Source organism: Leptopilina boulardi, unplaced genomic scaffold, assembly GCF_019393585.1.
Source record: "Leptopilina boulardi isolate dan_hultmark-lab unplaced genomic scaffold, ZJU_Lbou_2.1 LbouV2_305, whole genome shotgun sequence".
NCBI classification, from domain to species: Eukaryota; Metazoa; Arthropoda; class Insecta; order Hymenoptera; family Figitidae; genus Leptopilina; species Leptopilina boulardi.
This window is the reverse complement of record NW_026137869.1, coordinates 75,704-90,658: the sequence shown is the minus strand read 5'-3', so window position 1 is coordinate 90,658 and position 14,955 is coordinate 75,704. Positions and strand designations below refer to the sequence as shown.

General features: G+C 25.0%; 2 protein-coding genes across 8 annotated transcripts in view; one reads left to right on the top strand and one right to left on the bottom strand.

The window, feature by feature from the left end:
• LOC127283049 (uncharacterized protein PF3D7_1120000-like) overlaps window positions 1-9,325 on the bottom strand; it is a 44,691-nt gene extending 35,366 nt beyond the window's left edge. The window contains exons 1-4 of the mRNA XM_051307709.1: window positions 9,191-9,325; window positions 8,998-9,091; window positions 8,582-8,733; window positions 8,167-8,389 (exon numbers count right to left, since the gene is read on the bottom strand). Coding sequence (XP_051163666.1) covers window positions 8,167-8,389; window positions 8,582-8,733; window positions 8,998-9,091; window positions 9,191-9,198 — 477 coding nt within the window. The 5' untranslated portion in view covers window positions 9,199-9,325. The remainder of the gene's footprint in view (window positions 1-8,166; window positions 8,390-8,581; window positions 8,734-8,997; window positions 9,092-9,190) is intronic.
• The window catches only part of LOC127283046 (RING finger protein nhl-1), a 36,527-nt gene that overhangs the window by 12,965 nt on the left and 8,607 nt on the right, over window positions 1-14,955 (top strand). For 6 of the 7 annotated variants that reach the window (XM_051307700.1, XM_051307701.1, XM_051307702.1 and 3 more), the window contains 7 exons: window positions 6,397-6,581; window positions 7,373-7,606; window positions 9,514-9,863; window positions 9,973-10,251; window positions 11,248-11,560; window positions 13,584-13,792; window positions 13,878-14,155. In XM_051307700.1, coding sequence (XP_051163657.1) covers window positions 6,402-6,581; window positions 7,373-7,606; window positions 9,514-9,863; window positions 9,973-10,251; window positions 11,248-11,560; window positions 13,584-13,792; window positions 13,878-14,155 — 1,843 coding nt within the window. In that variant the 5' untranslated portion in view covers window positions 6,397-6,401. Of the gene's footprint in view, window positions 1-6,396; window positions 6,582-7,372; window positions 7,607-9,513; window positions 9,864-9,972; window positions 10,252-11,247; window positions 11,561-13,583; window positions 13,793-13,877; window positions 14,156-14,955 lie in introns of those variants that run through there. The other variant, XM_051307699.1, reaches the window with a different exon arrangement.

The window sequence follows — 14,955 nt, the reverse complement described above, 5'->3', positions numbered from 1 at the left end:
ACGAGAGATAGGTACTCCAAACAAGTAGATTTTTAAAGCAACGAAAAAAAAATAGTTTCATTAATTTTACGTTTTTTTTTTTTCCTATTATTTCTATAGAATGATAATAATAAAGGTGCATTTATATTCGTATAACAAAAGAATAAAGAATAATTATTATAAAAATTCTCTATGTAACAAAAAATAAAGAAAATCTATATACTATGAGAAAAATGAAAATTATTTTATAAAATAAAATCTTATTTAATATCTAAAGGTAGATCTTCTATTTTTTCTGTCTGTCTGTCATTATAAAATATGTATATTGATAAAATATTGTAATATTGAGACATTGTATATAAAGTCACAAAGGATATCGTGAGATTGTGATTAAACTTTAATCACAATGGAAATTCGTAAACCACAAGTATGCTTTAGCTTAATTGAGGGATCAAATTTCATTATGAAATTGCCCTTACAATAAATTAACCGAATTCACAGCGAGGCACAAGCCCTGGGCGAGCGTATATAATTAATTTATAGATGGTGAGCGTAGGGACACGATGCCACTGTATCTACTACTACTATATATGTATGCCTTGGTTCCGATATCAATACAGTGATTAGATTTTTAAAATAAAAAAAAAGAAAAAAAAAACCCGAAGCGCACCTGATTTTTATTTGAAAAAGTTCAAGTATTCACTTTATTCTCAGCGACGCTATTACGCGCTCGTTTTATTTTTCTCGTGATACTTTTGCCTCCTTAAGTACATAAAATAGCTGAGCGCATCGCATATGGTCTTATACTTTTTAGTGCTTGCACTTTTCTATTTTCTTTGTTTCATTTTCCGTTAGTTTCTCTACATTTTTTTTTAAATTTGTTTTTAAAAAAAAAAGTATTTTTTGTAAGGAAAACAATTTTCGGTGTTTTAAAAGAATACTTAATGGTATTTTTAAAAAAATAAATTTTATTCCCTAGTGTAGAAAAAAAACTGCTCACTAGGTTGAAAAATAAGATTTAATTTCTTAATTTGGATTTTATTTCCTGGTACTAAGAGAATAATTTACCTTCTTGTGACAAAGAAGATTACTTTACTCACTAGTGTATAAATAAGTTACTTTTCTCACTAGTCTCGAAAAGGGTTACTTTACTCACTAGTGTATAAATAAGTCATTTTACTAACTAGTGACGAAAATGCTTACTTTACTCACTAGTGTATAAATAAGGCCTTTTTCTCACTAGTATATAAATAAATTACTTTTCTCACTAGTGTCAAAAAAGGTTTCTTTATTCTCCATTTAGAAGTGACTGTTTTCTAGTGAAATGATTATTTTTGCAACTGTAATAAAAATAATATTTTTATTTGTTTTTTTCAAAAAAAATGGTTGATTCTTTCCCTAGTGTAGAAAAAATACTTTGCTCACTAGGTTAAAACGTATTGATTTAAGTCCTTAATTTGGATAATAATTATTCCCTGGTGTTAAAAACCTGTTTTCTTTCTAGTGACAAAAAAAGTTACTTTACTCACTAATGTATAAATAAGTCATTTTTCTCACTAGTGTCAAAAAGGATAGTTTATTCTCCATCGCTTAGGAATGACAGTTCTCTGGTAAAATAATTATTTCTATAACTATAATAAAACTAATCTTTTTATCCGAATTTTTCCAAAAAAAATTGTTCTTTCTTTCCATAGTATAGAAAAAACTACTTTACTCACTAGGTTGAAAAATATCGATTTAATTTCTTAATTTGGATAACTAGTATTTTATTTTCTGATGCTAAAGGAATAATTTATCTTCTAGTGACGAAAGAGGTTACTTTACTCACTAGTGTATAAATAAATCATTTTTTGGACTAGTGTCGAAAGGAGTTACTTTGACCACTAGTATTAGTCATTTTTTTTACTAGTGTCGAAAGAGGTTACTTTACTCTCCAGTGCTTAGGAATAAAAATTCCCTTCAGAAACAATTATCTTCTTTTTTAACTCCCCTGCAAATTTTTCAAAACTATAGTTAAAAAAGGACTCTTTTCTCACTAGGGTGAAAAAATATCCATAAAAGAATATTTTTCTTTTTATTTGTAATTAATAATAAATTTAAACAATTTTTGTTTCTGTTAAATCTTTGCTTATTAATTGAAAAACCGTTTTTTTTTTATTTCACACTTTTCGTACAGAGGGGGAAAAAATGCAAATTTTTAGATTAAAGAAAAGAAATTTTTATTTTGAAAATTTTGTATTGTATTTGAAATTTTGTTTTCTAATACGTATTTTGCTCGAAGTAAAATAAATTTATTCGAAGTTGGTTCGGAAAAAAACTTTTAGATCAAATGAAGGTAAATTTACCAACAGTAGCTGTACTTTTTTTCTCTCTCAGCTTTTTGAGAGCTTTTAGAGAAGCTTTCTCTTAATGTTTCGAGGAAATTGACAATTCTAACTTGCCGACAACGTCGATAATACGTCGACTGTGCTGCTTTCCCTCGTGTCAATTGTGAAAGAGAGGTCATTGCTTTTTCAATATATATATATATATACATTTGAGGGTCCCGCAAGAGAAGAGGAAGCTGGAAAAGTTCGTGGGAGATTTCGAGGGTGGCAGCACGTGACTTTTCTTTTCTCTCTCTCTCTCTTTCTCTCTCTCTTTACTTTCTATTCTCAGAGAGCCCGCATTCGAATGTTTAAAATAAACGGCGCGCTGGAAAATGGAAGGTGTTGTCTAAAAATATCCCCCTTGGGGTTTGGTAGGACCCATGACTACTGCTAAGGATCAGTATCTGATTCCGTCTACCGCGACTGACAATATCGATATATTCTCAATCAGGGTCAAGCCCCAATCCGGGTTTTTTATAATTTTTAAAAAGAAAAAAAAGTTTTTTTTTCTTGTATAGTTGAATTTTTTTTTTTAGTGAAAAATTATTTTAAAAAAAAAAACAATTTTATTAGTGTAGAAAAAAAAATTCACTCGGTATGGATGATATGGTTTTTTTTTTATTAATTTTGAAATTAGTGAAAATTTTTTAGAATTATTTTTAATGCACGAAAAACCAATTAATTGTATTATAGAAATTTTTGCTTTTGAACGGAAAAATAGTGTCGGTGTATTTTTTTTTTTTTTTTTTTTTTATTGAGAAGTGAGGAAAAATTAACTTTTGTTAATGTGTCTTTTTTATAATTTTAATAGCAAGTAGTTGGAAAATGTTTCTGATTATTTGTTAATATAATATAAGTTAATAATTATTATTAATATATACTTACGTTATTATTATATATTTATAAATTTAAATGTCCCGTTATGTTCTAAATAAATTTAAATAATAATTATTATTATTTTTAATTTTATTATAAGGCTATTTGGCTAAAAAATGCTATTTTAGTCCCTAAGGCTAAAAATGTCCATTTTAATCCCTAGGGTTAAAAAAATACTTTTCACAAAATAGAGTAAGAAAATATAACTATTTCTTAATAGAGATAAAAAGGGATAATTTTACCAAAAGGAAAATAAATATATAAAAATATAAATACATTGTTTTAAATAAAAATAATAATAATTATTAAAAAAAAATGTCTTATAAATAAATAAAAGGTTTTTCCAATTTTTAAAAAGAAAAAAAAACAGTTTATTCCCTAGTATTGGAAAAAATGATTTTATTACTCTAGAGGGAAAAAAATCATTTTATTCCCTAGGGATAAAAATTCAATTATTTTTTTTTTATTATTATTATAATTTCTGTAATCTACATTTTGTATCATTTTTTTTTGTTACATAGAAAGTTTATTACATGAAATAAATAATATAAAATAATATAGATAAATAAAAAAAAAATTGTAACACATTTATTTTTCGATTTTTTTGTTTTAATATTGAAATTTTCGATGCGTATTATTTTTTTTTCTGACACACAAAAGAAAGAAAAGCAAGTGTGTTATAAAAAGAAAGGCAAATCTTTTGTTTTGAAATTTATATTTTTAAATTCATCATCAATATGTTATTTCTTTAAAGTCTTTGTGTAAGAAGAAAATCTTGGAACGTTCATTTGAAAATGACGCGATGAGGCGAGCATTATTGGAGTATTTTTCGCGTGCGCGTAAACAATCATCATAATAATTTTATTTCACAAGCACCCATTGTCTTTTGTAAAAAGAAGAATTTTATTTTCACTCTATTTTTATTTACATATTATACACTTTATGCATATTTTATTAAATTTTTTCATTATTTATTATTTTAAAAAAAAACTATTTTTTGGCTTTTAATTTAAAAATTGAAAAAATAAAATCATATGAATTAGATTTTGAAATTTTTTTTTTTTTATAAATATAAAGAACAATAATAATAAAAATAAAGTTCACGGAAATAAAACCTTGATGGAACTTATAGTTAAAAGCCGTGAATCTGTATTTATTTATAGAGCGAATGTCGACGAAGAAAACGTGGATCGACGATCAGATGAATTAAGTTTGAGAGAGAGAGAGAAAATTTCAAGACAATGACGTACATCTCCCACGCTTTTTTTGTCTTTTGTGATTGTCAATGAAAAGTTCAAATTATAAGAATTTTTTTTTATACATGAAACTAATGACTAATAGTAATAAAAATAATTTATCAATTCATAATTCATTTTTAGCCAATTAATAATTATTATTAATTGTTTTATATTTCTTTCAATTTGTATAAAAAAAAATTAAACATCACAGTTTCTCGCCTGTTGCGCTCACCATCTCTTTTCAAGATCAACAAGTGCCTCGTTAGAGTGTGAAAATTGATCCAAAAACAGAATTTTACTTTTTTTTCAAATAGTGAAAATTTATTTAATTTTTATAATAAAATATACAAAAATTAATACGTTTAATTCAATTTTTATTTTTACTATTATTTTTTTATTTTATTATTTATAAACATACAGGTATTATAATAATAATAATTATTATTATTATTACTAATATTATTATTATTATTATTTGTATTATTTATATCTATTATTTTTTATATTTTTTTATTTATTTTTTCAATAAATAAATATTATAAAATATAATGTTTAACAAAAAAAATACTTGTCATGTTAAACAAATTCTTCGTTAACTAAAATTTTTTATTACTTCTATAAAAAATTTTTGTTTTTTCTTGAAAAATTTAAATGCGGTATGTGGAAATGAGTAAATATTCAAATTTTCTGAGCATTATATATATCCACTTTTCAAAGTATAGTCGCGGAAAAGATAAAATTAGATCACTTTTATTTAGAGTGTCTCTCAAGAGAGACACGAGCTCTTTTTGTTACAGAAGAAAGAACTTCTAGAAAAGAAACAGTTCGACACATGTCTTTTATTTTATTTTTGTGTTTTTTTTTGTCATATATTTATACTGCTCTAAAGAGTGTTGTAATTTTTTTCTTTTTTTGACTAATTCTATCTTTTTTTTATATTTTTAAAATTATTTTTTAAAAAAGTACAAGTATAATAAAAAAAAGTATATATAGAAAAAAAAGGAATAAATTATTATAATATTTAAAAAATACTAAAATTTTTTAAATATTTCCATGTTTTTCGAAAATATTGCCTTTTTCAAAATTGTTTATTATAACATTTATAACAAACACGAATTTTTGATAACGGCATAAAAAAAAATTTTGGAATTTTTTTGGTGGAAAGAAAATTATAAAAAAAAAAAACATGTTATATTGTTAAGAAAAAGTAAAAAATGTAAAAAAAATTAAACAAAATGTTTGAGAAATATGATCAATTAAACATTGGTAATGGTTCACTTGACTCTACACTTCCTCTAGACGGATGTGTTTTGAATTTGGGTCAGAACTGAAATAATTTAACGATGCCTGAAATACTCATAAGTCCAATTTGGTTTATATCGATGTGTTACAATCACAAAGTGGTGCACATTGCTTCAGAGTGCAAAAAAATAATTCTAATTTCTTTTCATTTTCAAATATTTTTTAATATTAAACAAAATTTTCTTTTTTTTCTAAACAAAAATTCGTATTTTTTTAAATTATTAAAAAAAATAGAATTTTGTAAAAAAAATTTATAATTTCTCTTTAACAAAACGTTTAATAATTTTTATTTAACAGAATATTTAACAAAATTTATATTTAACAGAATTTTCATTTTACCGATTTTTTAATTAACAAAAAATTTTTACAGTCGAGTTTTTATTTAGTTGGAATTTTCATTTAAAAAAATGTATTTTTATTTAACTGAAATTCTATTATAATTTTTGTTAAATAAAAAATTTGGCTAAATAAAATCAAAATTACGCTAAATTAAAATCCGAATAAAAATTCGGTTAAATAAAAATTATGAAATTGTGTTAGCATGAAAATTGCTAAAAATATTTTTTTTTTCATATAAAAAATTTGGATGATAAATAAAAAAAAAATTTATAAAATTTTTTGATTTTTTTCAGGTAACATGGAGCAGTTCGAGCAACTGCTGACGTGTGCAATTTGTTTGGATCGTTATAGAAATCCAAAATTGCTGCCATGTCAACACAGTTTTTGCATGGAACCATGTATGGATGGCCTTGTCGATTACGTTCGTCGACAGGTCAAATGTCCAGAATGTCGTGCCGAACATCGAATACCCTATCAGGTGAAAAAAAAACCTATACCTACTTTTAAATTACATAAATTTTTTTTTTTTTAATTAATTTTTTCTTTAAAAATAATAAATAATTTTTTCCATAATATTATTATTATAAAAAAATTACAAATAATTTTATCCATAATATTAATAAAAAAAAAATTACAAATAATTTTTTCCATAATATTAATAAAGAAAATTACAAATAATTTTTTCCATAATATTAATAAAGAAAATTACAAATAATTTTTTCCATAATATTAATAAAGAAAATTACAAATAATTTTTTCCATAATATTAATAAAAAAAAATTACAAATAATTTTTTCCATAATATTAATAAAGAAAATTACAAATAATTTTATCCATAATATTAATAAAAAAAAATTACAAATAATTTTTTCCATAATAATATTAATAAAAATAAAAAAATTACAAATAATTGTTTTTAATTTACTGTTTCTTTTTTTTGCAATTACCACAATTTATTTTCTTGGCCCAAATCTCTAAAAATATCAATATTGAAGGATATACTGCTGTGAAATCTTTGATCAACGTGTTGACAATAAATCAGCAAATATATGTGTAAAAATATTTTTTATTGACGTCATTCGCATTTTTTTGATGATCGCGTGAAAAAAAAAGAATAAATTTTTCGAAAAATTATAATTTGTAGAAAGGAATTTCTAAAATTTTCCAAAAATAGTAGTTTTTTTCTATATAAATTTTAGTTATTTTTTCTTCTTTTGAATTAACAATTAAATTTTTGGTTTTTAATAATTTTTTTTTTCAAATTTTTAGGGTGTTCAGGCATTTCCAACGAACGTGACATTGCAACGTTTTTTGGAATTACACATCGAAATTACTGGGGAATTGCCAGATCCAACCAGTGGTCAAACCATGGAACGTTGTGGTGTTTGTTCAGAAAAAAGTTATTGTGCCCTTTGCGTTCATTGTGAGAAAAAATGCTGTCCAGAATGCAAAGACGCTCACATGGACATCCTTAGACGTGAAATCACTCGCATCAATTCACAGGTATATAAATAAAATTTTTTTTTTTCTTCTATTTATTTTAATTTAAATAAATAATTTTTAATTAATAAAAAATAAAATAAAAATAATTTCTAAAAAAAAAAAACTAGGGAGAAAAAGATTTTTTAACGCACCAAATTGTATATAAAGAAAGTTTTGAATGTAAAAAAGAAAAATGTTTGTAGAATGACGTGAAATTTGTTTATCGTGTCGATGCCAAACGGAACTTGATGTATCAATGATTCACGTTTATTTCCGTAAATGATAGTTAGACATTCGTATAATTTTCTCGTGCCAATTTTTCGTATATAAATTTAATAATGATTCAATTTTTCCTAAATTACTTACAACCTTGAAAATTTTACTCTCCTGATAATTTAATGATAAAATTAATCAAATTGTTTTATTTTGCAAATTATTTTTTTTTATCTCTAAAATTTTTAAATTTCTCCTTTTTGCTTGAGAGAAAAATACAAAAATTTGCAAATCTCTTTTTTCAAATTTTTATTTTCTTTTAGTTGAAAAATTAGACTCATGGCTAAATAATAATAATAATAATTTACCTGGTTCAATTTCTTGGCAGGTTTAATATTTTTCGCGTATTCTCCAACAATATTACCAGCAGGCTCATAGTTACAAACAACATAAACTTGTCCCTTTTCGCTGGTCGCCAATCCAACGCCCATTTTTATTGTTTCCTTCCAGATCAATTGAGTAAAATGTCCGACTGCACTTGAATTTTTCGGTTCCGCTTCACCAAATACGTATAAAGAAATTTCCTCATACCTTTATATAAGGTACAAGTTTCATTTGATACATTATTTCAAATCAATAACAATTTTTCACTTAAATCTTTAGAAGAAAAAATTTATTATTAAAATCGAAAATTCCGGAAAAAAATAATAATTTGATTAAAATTACTAAAAGAATTAATAATAATATTATTAATAATAATAATAAAAACAATGAATAAATTACCAGGATTTCACGGGATCATGAGGATCCATAATCCATTCCGTATTCGAATCAAAAGCCTGATAAATATTTTCTCCATGTAAATTATTTTGTCTATGTTCCATTTTGTCAATTATCGCGAGATTTTCCGCCCATTCTTGTGCTAATTGATTCAACTACAAAATTTCCAAATATGAAGTTATAAATAAATTAATAATAAATTCAAAATGCCAATAATTAATTAATTTTTAAAATAATTTCTTAATTAACAATAAATTATCTTCTCTAATTAATCACCTAAATAATTCCCTAAATTCCCAAATTAATTTATTAATTCATTATACCCTTAAATATTTATAAAATTGAATAATTACTTGAATAAATAATTATCAATATTGATTAATTAGTTGATTAATTCACAATTTAAATATTATTTGTACCCTTTCGTCTTCTTGTAATGGTGGACTCTCGTGACGCTCACGATACTGATTGTGATATTTTATGCATTCTTTAATAAATTCCGCACTTATTTTTCTAAATAAAATATTATATAAAATTATTCGATAAATATGAAATAAAATATAAAAATCTTCTTGATTTATCTATAATTGTTATTAGTATTTTTATACTTACTGAACCATGATTTAAATTTTTGTTACTTTTCTATTTAATTTAAATTATTTTTGTATATATATATATAGTGAGAAAAATTGAAATTTTTTTTTAATTATAAAAAAAGTTTTATTAAATTTTGATATTTTGAAAAAAAAAAGTTAATTTCGAGGTTAATAGCCAAAAATGTCTCTCAAATAATTTTTGAAACGATTTTCATTTATTTGGCAAAATTAATTTCAAAAATAGGAATTATTTTTTAGTAAAAAATTTTTATTTTAAATTTTATGAATTTTTTTTTTCTAAAACTATATTTTTTTAAAATTTATAATAAATTTTTTCAGGTGCGTAGGGGATTACATCGATTACAGGATGCATTAGCTTTAGTGGAAAAAAACACCTTGGGTCTACAGACAAATTCTGCATCGGTTGCAGAGGAAGTGGACGAAATTTATCGAAGGCTCAGTAAAGCATTAAAAGATCGTACCGAACAATTACGTAATGAACTCGATCGTTATTTAGGCACTGAACTTCGTGGACTCATTCAATTGAAAGAAAATCTTGAACTTGAAATCGCCAACATTCAAAGTAATTGCGATCTTGCGGAAGCTCATATTAATGAAAATGTCCCATGGGATGACGCTGAACTTCTTGATACTAAAGAACTTTTTTTGCGCACCGTCGAATTTATCAGGTAATTTTATTTTTATTCTTTTATTCACATATTGTAAAAATTAATAATTATTTAGAATAATTTGTTTGTTTTTTTAAATATTAAAAAAAAAATGTTTTTATATTTACAGAAACTTTGAATATGAAGCAGGAGATTATGGTCGACGTGTACGTTTTGTAATGGCTCACGATCCAAATCAATTAGTTCTTCATGTTGCCGGTTATGGGGAATTGAATATCAAACCTGAAACCGGAAGTAGCGGGCTTTTAGGAAGTAGTTCAGGAACTCTTGCACCGCCCGGTGGTTCTCCTGGTCTAATGCGAAGCAAAAGTGATCATCGTCTCGCCTCTCAATATCGTCAACCGGATGACGATCGATTAACCAGAAATCGATACGTTCCCGATTATGAGTAATAATTTTTATTTTACATATTTACAAAAATATTTATTTAGTTTATCAATAATCAAAATTTTGTGAGTTTATAAAAATTCAAAAAATGCTGAAAAAGTATAAAGGATCAGAGGCTCGAAATTTTGTATCGCAAGCAATATAAGGATAAATGGGTTGATTCTTTTTTTTTTTTTTTTTTGTCTAAATTTCTGGCAATAGAAGAAAGATTTTTCCTTGATAAAAGAAGCACGTAGGAAATACTGTTCTCGGCCTTTTTCGATCAAAGTAGCGAATTGTTTTGGCATATCGCCAAAGACCTGACGAGAGGGAATAAGTTTTTCAGAATGACCCAAATATCTACTCCAGAATAACTTATATATAAAATATACTAAATACCACTTTTTTAAATTTCACTCATTTCTCTATTATTTCTTTATTACCGTTTTCTTTTGTATGTGTAATTTTTTTTTTTTTTTTTTATCAAGTCTAAAATAATGAATTTAATTACAGACCGTGTAAGATAATTCTCGTCATAGTCTCGTTGCCAAGTCTCTCTCTCTCTCTCTTTCTCTTAATGAACCACCACCGAATATGCAAATTGTTGAAATGGTTGCGTGCTAAACGCAAGTAAAAAAAAAATGAAATTGACCATAAATTATTTCTTTCGACGCTTTTAACAATTCACCACTGTGTTTCTCTGGATATTTTACAAGCTTTTTTTTTACTGACATTGTTCTTCCTCTTTCTCTTTTTTTTTACACGAATTTTATTTTCTTAATATGTCATAAGTGGCAATAAAAATTGTCGCACGCTTCAATTAGTTTTGAAGAAATGAGAATAATTTTTCTTGTAATTGGTATATTCCTTCCATTATGGAAATTATAACAACTATTCGTGTGAAAAATATTTTTGAAAATTAGAGAGAAATTCCTCAGCTGTTATTAATTTTTTATTTCCATTCTTTATTAATTAATTTGTTAGAAAAAAATTGTAAAATAGTGAAATTTAATTTTAGATACGATACACCGGAATATGAGGCACCGAGAAATAAATCGCGTTACAGAAGTCGATTTATGAGACATCGAGATGGTGAAGATTCAGATGGCGATACAAGGACAACGGTGAGATTCACAGGAACACAGGACACAGGAAATGCACGTGAACGAGTCCTTGATACGGAAGATGCTGCGAGGGGTCCACTCTCGGGAATTTTTCGTCTCACGGATTCACCGCGTGTTATGAAGAAACTACAGGAATACGAAAGGGCTGGCAAGAGGAAAAAAGAGGAACCCGTTCAACCTCCACCGGCTCCACAGCCAAAGCCCCAGGTGAGTAAAGACTCAATTTTTGATTTTTTTTCATTTAATCGAATTTATTATATCCACACAGACAAATTATTTTGAAATAATTAGAAAAAATTTATTTTCTCACTCAAAAATAATAATTAATTAAATAATTAAAATATAAATTAGTTCAATACGTATATTTTCAAATATTTAAAATTAATATTGAAAAACAAATGGTTGAAGAAAAAGGTAATTCATTTTAATTAATTAAATTGTAAATTAATTATGAGTAAAAAAAAAAAATGCCCCTCATCGTTCTACAGGCAATGGCTAATCATTCACGAGACTTGAAGGATTCACTTGGTTCACTTGTATTAAGTAAAGATTGCCTTCTATTTATCTTAAGTTGGACTTTATTAATTATTGCAATCTTTTGGATTCACTAGAGTTGAGAAATTTTTAGAATGCATACTATATTATTATAAAAAAAATTATTAATTGTTATAATTTCTAAATATTAAATTAATTATAATAATAAATAATAGTTATATTTATTTTTACCCCTGGCGGAAGAAAAAACATTTTCTTTTCATGTTAAAAATTGAAATATTAAAAAAAAATATCAAAAGAGTAAAAAAGAGATCAATAAAGTTAAAAATAATATAAAACTGAAAAAAAAATTTGGAAAGAGAATGGAAAATAATGGAATTATTTGTTTGACAGGATTTGTCAAATCCTGAAGATTAAGAGCAGAAAATGAGGACACGAGCCATCCACACGCACTCGACACGTCGGCACAACGGAAAAAAAACAAATAAGTTCGAAACAAACGCTAATGCTATAGATTAAAATTTGATTAAAAAAAAAATTTCAATTATTTTCAATAATTAATTATAATTAGTAGTTTCATTTTGTTTTACAAAAAAATTGAATTTGTTTAGTTTTGTGAAAACTCTTTTTTTTTATTGTGCAAGCGTTTCTTAGCTCAGTTGCTGATGAGTTCTTTTTTTCTTTTTCATGTCTTGTCATAATGTGAATTAATCAAAATTTAGTGCATTTTTGTTTTATAATTTAGCAAAATGCAAATAATATATTTCAAATTCAGCAATATGTAAGAAAAGCATGTACGCTATTAAAAAATAAAAGCTATCTATTTCTTGCCGATTGGACTAATAATAAAAAAAAAAAAAAAAGAAACGTTTTGCCGTTGTGTAAATAGAAAATGTGCTGCGGAGGTTCTCGTTTGTTTGCACAGTCTCCATTTCTATTGCCATTCAATCGTAATTTATTTTGCGATGCAATCATGATTTCTAGATATCCAAAAATATTTTCGACCTCTCTGAAATTGCGCTCAAGGTCTCTTTAAATTAAGCTTTTACACAAATTATTATTATTATTTGTTTACAAAAATTATTAATGTCATATTAATTTTTATTTTCTATTTTCATTTTATTTTATTTCAACATGAAAACAAAAATGGAGAGAAATTAATAATTAATACAAAAGAAAATTTAATTTTTTTTTTTTTTTAGAAAAATTAGAAAGTTCATTAAAGCTTTAATGAGGAATATTTTTGCTGAACTCCTGATTTTAGAAATAATATGTAGATGCTAAACTAAAAAAATAGCAAATTTTTTCCATGAAGCATTTTTAGAATTAGTTTACATAGACTATAAGAGAATAGATATTTTTGAAAAATTATTTTTTAAATTTTCAAATCAAATGAAATTGCCGATATATTTTTTTTAAAACACTTTACAACACTGTACAAGTTTTTATTGTAAATTTTTCTTTTTACTCACTATATTATCCTGAGAGAGTATATATAAATATAATATAAATAAAACACGATATTCTTAAAATTCGTTGTAAATTTATTCAACATTCCTTTGTGTTAATTTAATCATTTTAAAAATAATCGATTTTTTATAATAATTGTTCTCAATTTTACAATTATATGATATTTTTGTTTATAAATTTAAAAATTAATTGTAGAATTAAAAAATTTTAATTAAAAATACGAATTTCGAAGGGGAGAAAATAATAAAGATTTTTATTGCAACAGGTTCAAGTGAGAAAAGCACCAACATCCGTGGCTCGACAAGTAAGCGAAGACGACGAAATCTCAAGAATCAAGAAGCAAAATAAAAATGTTCCTACACCACCGGAAACAGTCGAAGAACGTCAACCGCCTTCTGTGCCGGTTCATCAAACCGTCAGAGAAACTCAAGAACGAGAACCGGAAGAACTTCCCCGAAGAACACCCATATCAAGGTAAAAATAATAAAGAATTATATAATAATAAATTTTAATTTAAAAAATCATAATTTTTTTTATATTTTAATAAATGATTTTTCAGAAGAACATCGACAGACACTCATGCACAAGGGACAAGAAGTGCATCTTCAGATTCAAGTACAGGTTCAGAAAGTTCGAGTGGCTCGGGAATAAGAAACACTGGGGCACCATTCACAGCTGAAGAAATGAAACAAAAATATTTATCGCGAGCACCACCGACAAATACAACAACCACAGTTTCATCAGGTCCAGGTAGTCTCTCAAGTTCATCCCATAGAGACCCTCCAACAACAACCACATCCTCTACCAGACCCTTTCAGAGTCGTTTTTTAGGCGCAGGTAATATCAAAACAGTTTTTTTTTAATAGAGAATTTTTTCTTCTTAATTAATCCAATTAATTGAAACACTATTTTCTTTTTGATTTCATTAACATTCACTGACATTCGCTTAATTTTTTTTAGTTCGAGCGCATGAAATATTCTCTAAAAAATCGTTATAAATTGAATTTTGAAATTTTTTTTTAGAAAATATTCGAGATTTATAAAAAAATATCGAATTTCTATCCAACTTCGAATTTAAAAATTCGTCATTCTTATTTTAAATCAAAATTTGTTTTCATTTTTGTTACTTTTTTTTAAATTTATCCACTTCCAACCCTCAATTCTTTCCTTATCTGTTTGTTAATTTTAAAATTTATTTTTTATCTCACTTTATTTTTTTGTTACAGTAAATAGAATTACTTCTATTTTCGTAAATTGGTAACTATTTGAATCTTTTTTTGAATTTACTTTAAAAGTTATAATAATGTAATAAAAAAAAAAAAATACCATCAGTTTTAAAATACTTCTTTTAGCGAAAACAAAGAAAGTAAATTTTTTTTCTATTAATTATAAAAATTACGAAACCTGTTTTTTGTGATGACAATTATTTTGCTAATTTTAATAATGCGCAATTAAAAAAAAAAAGCCTTAAAACGAGCTGAATAATGCTAATGACTAAATTGCTTATTGTAAATAATAAATTTAATTAAAAAAACAATGCTTATTAATAAAAGCAAAAAATTTTTTTTCAATTTGAAAAATATTTTTCGTAATTTATTTTTAAAAATATATTCTTAAAAAAGAAATTTCGTAGTATC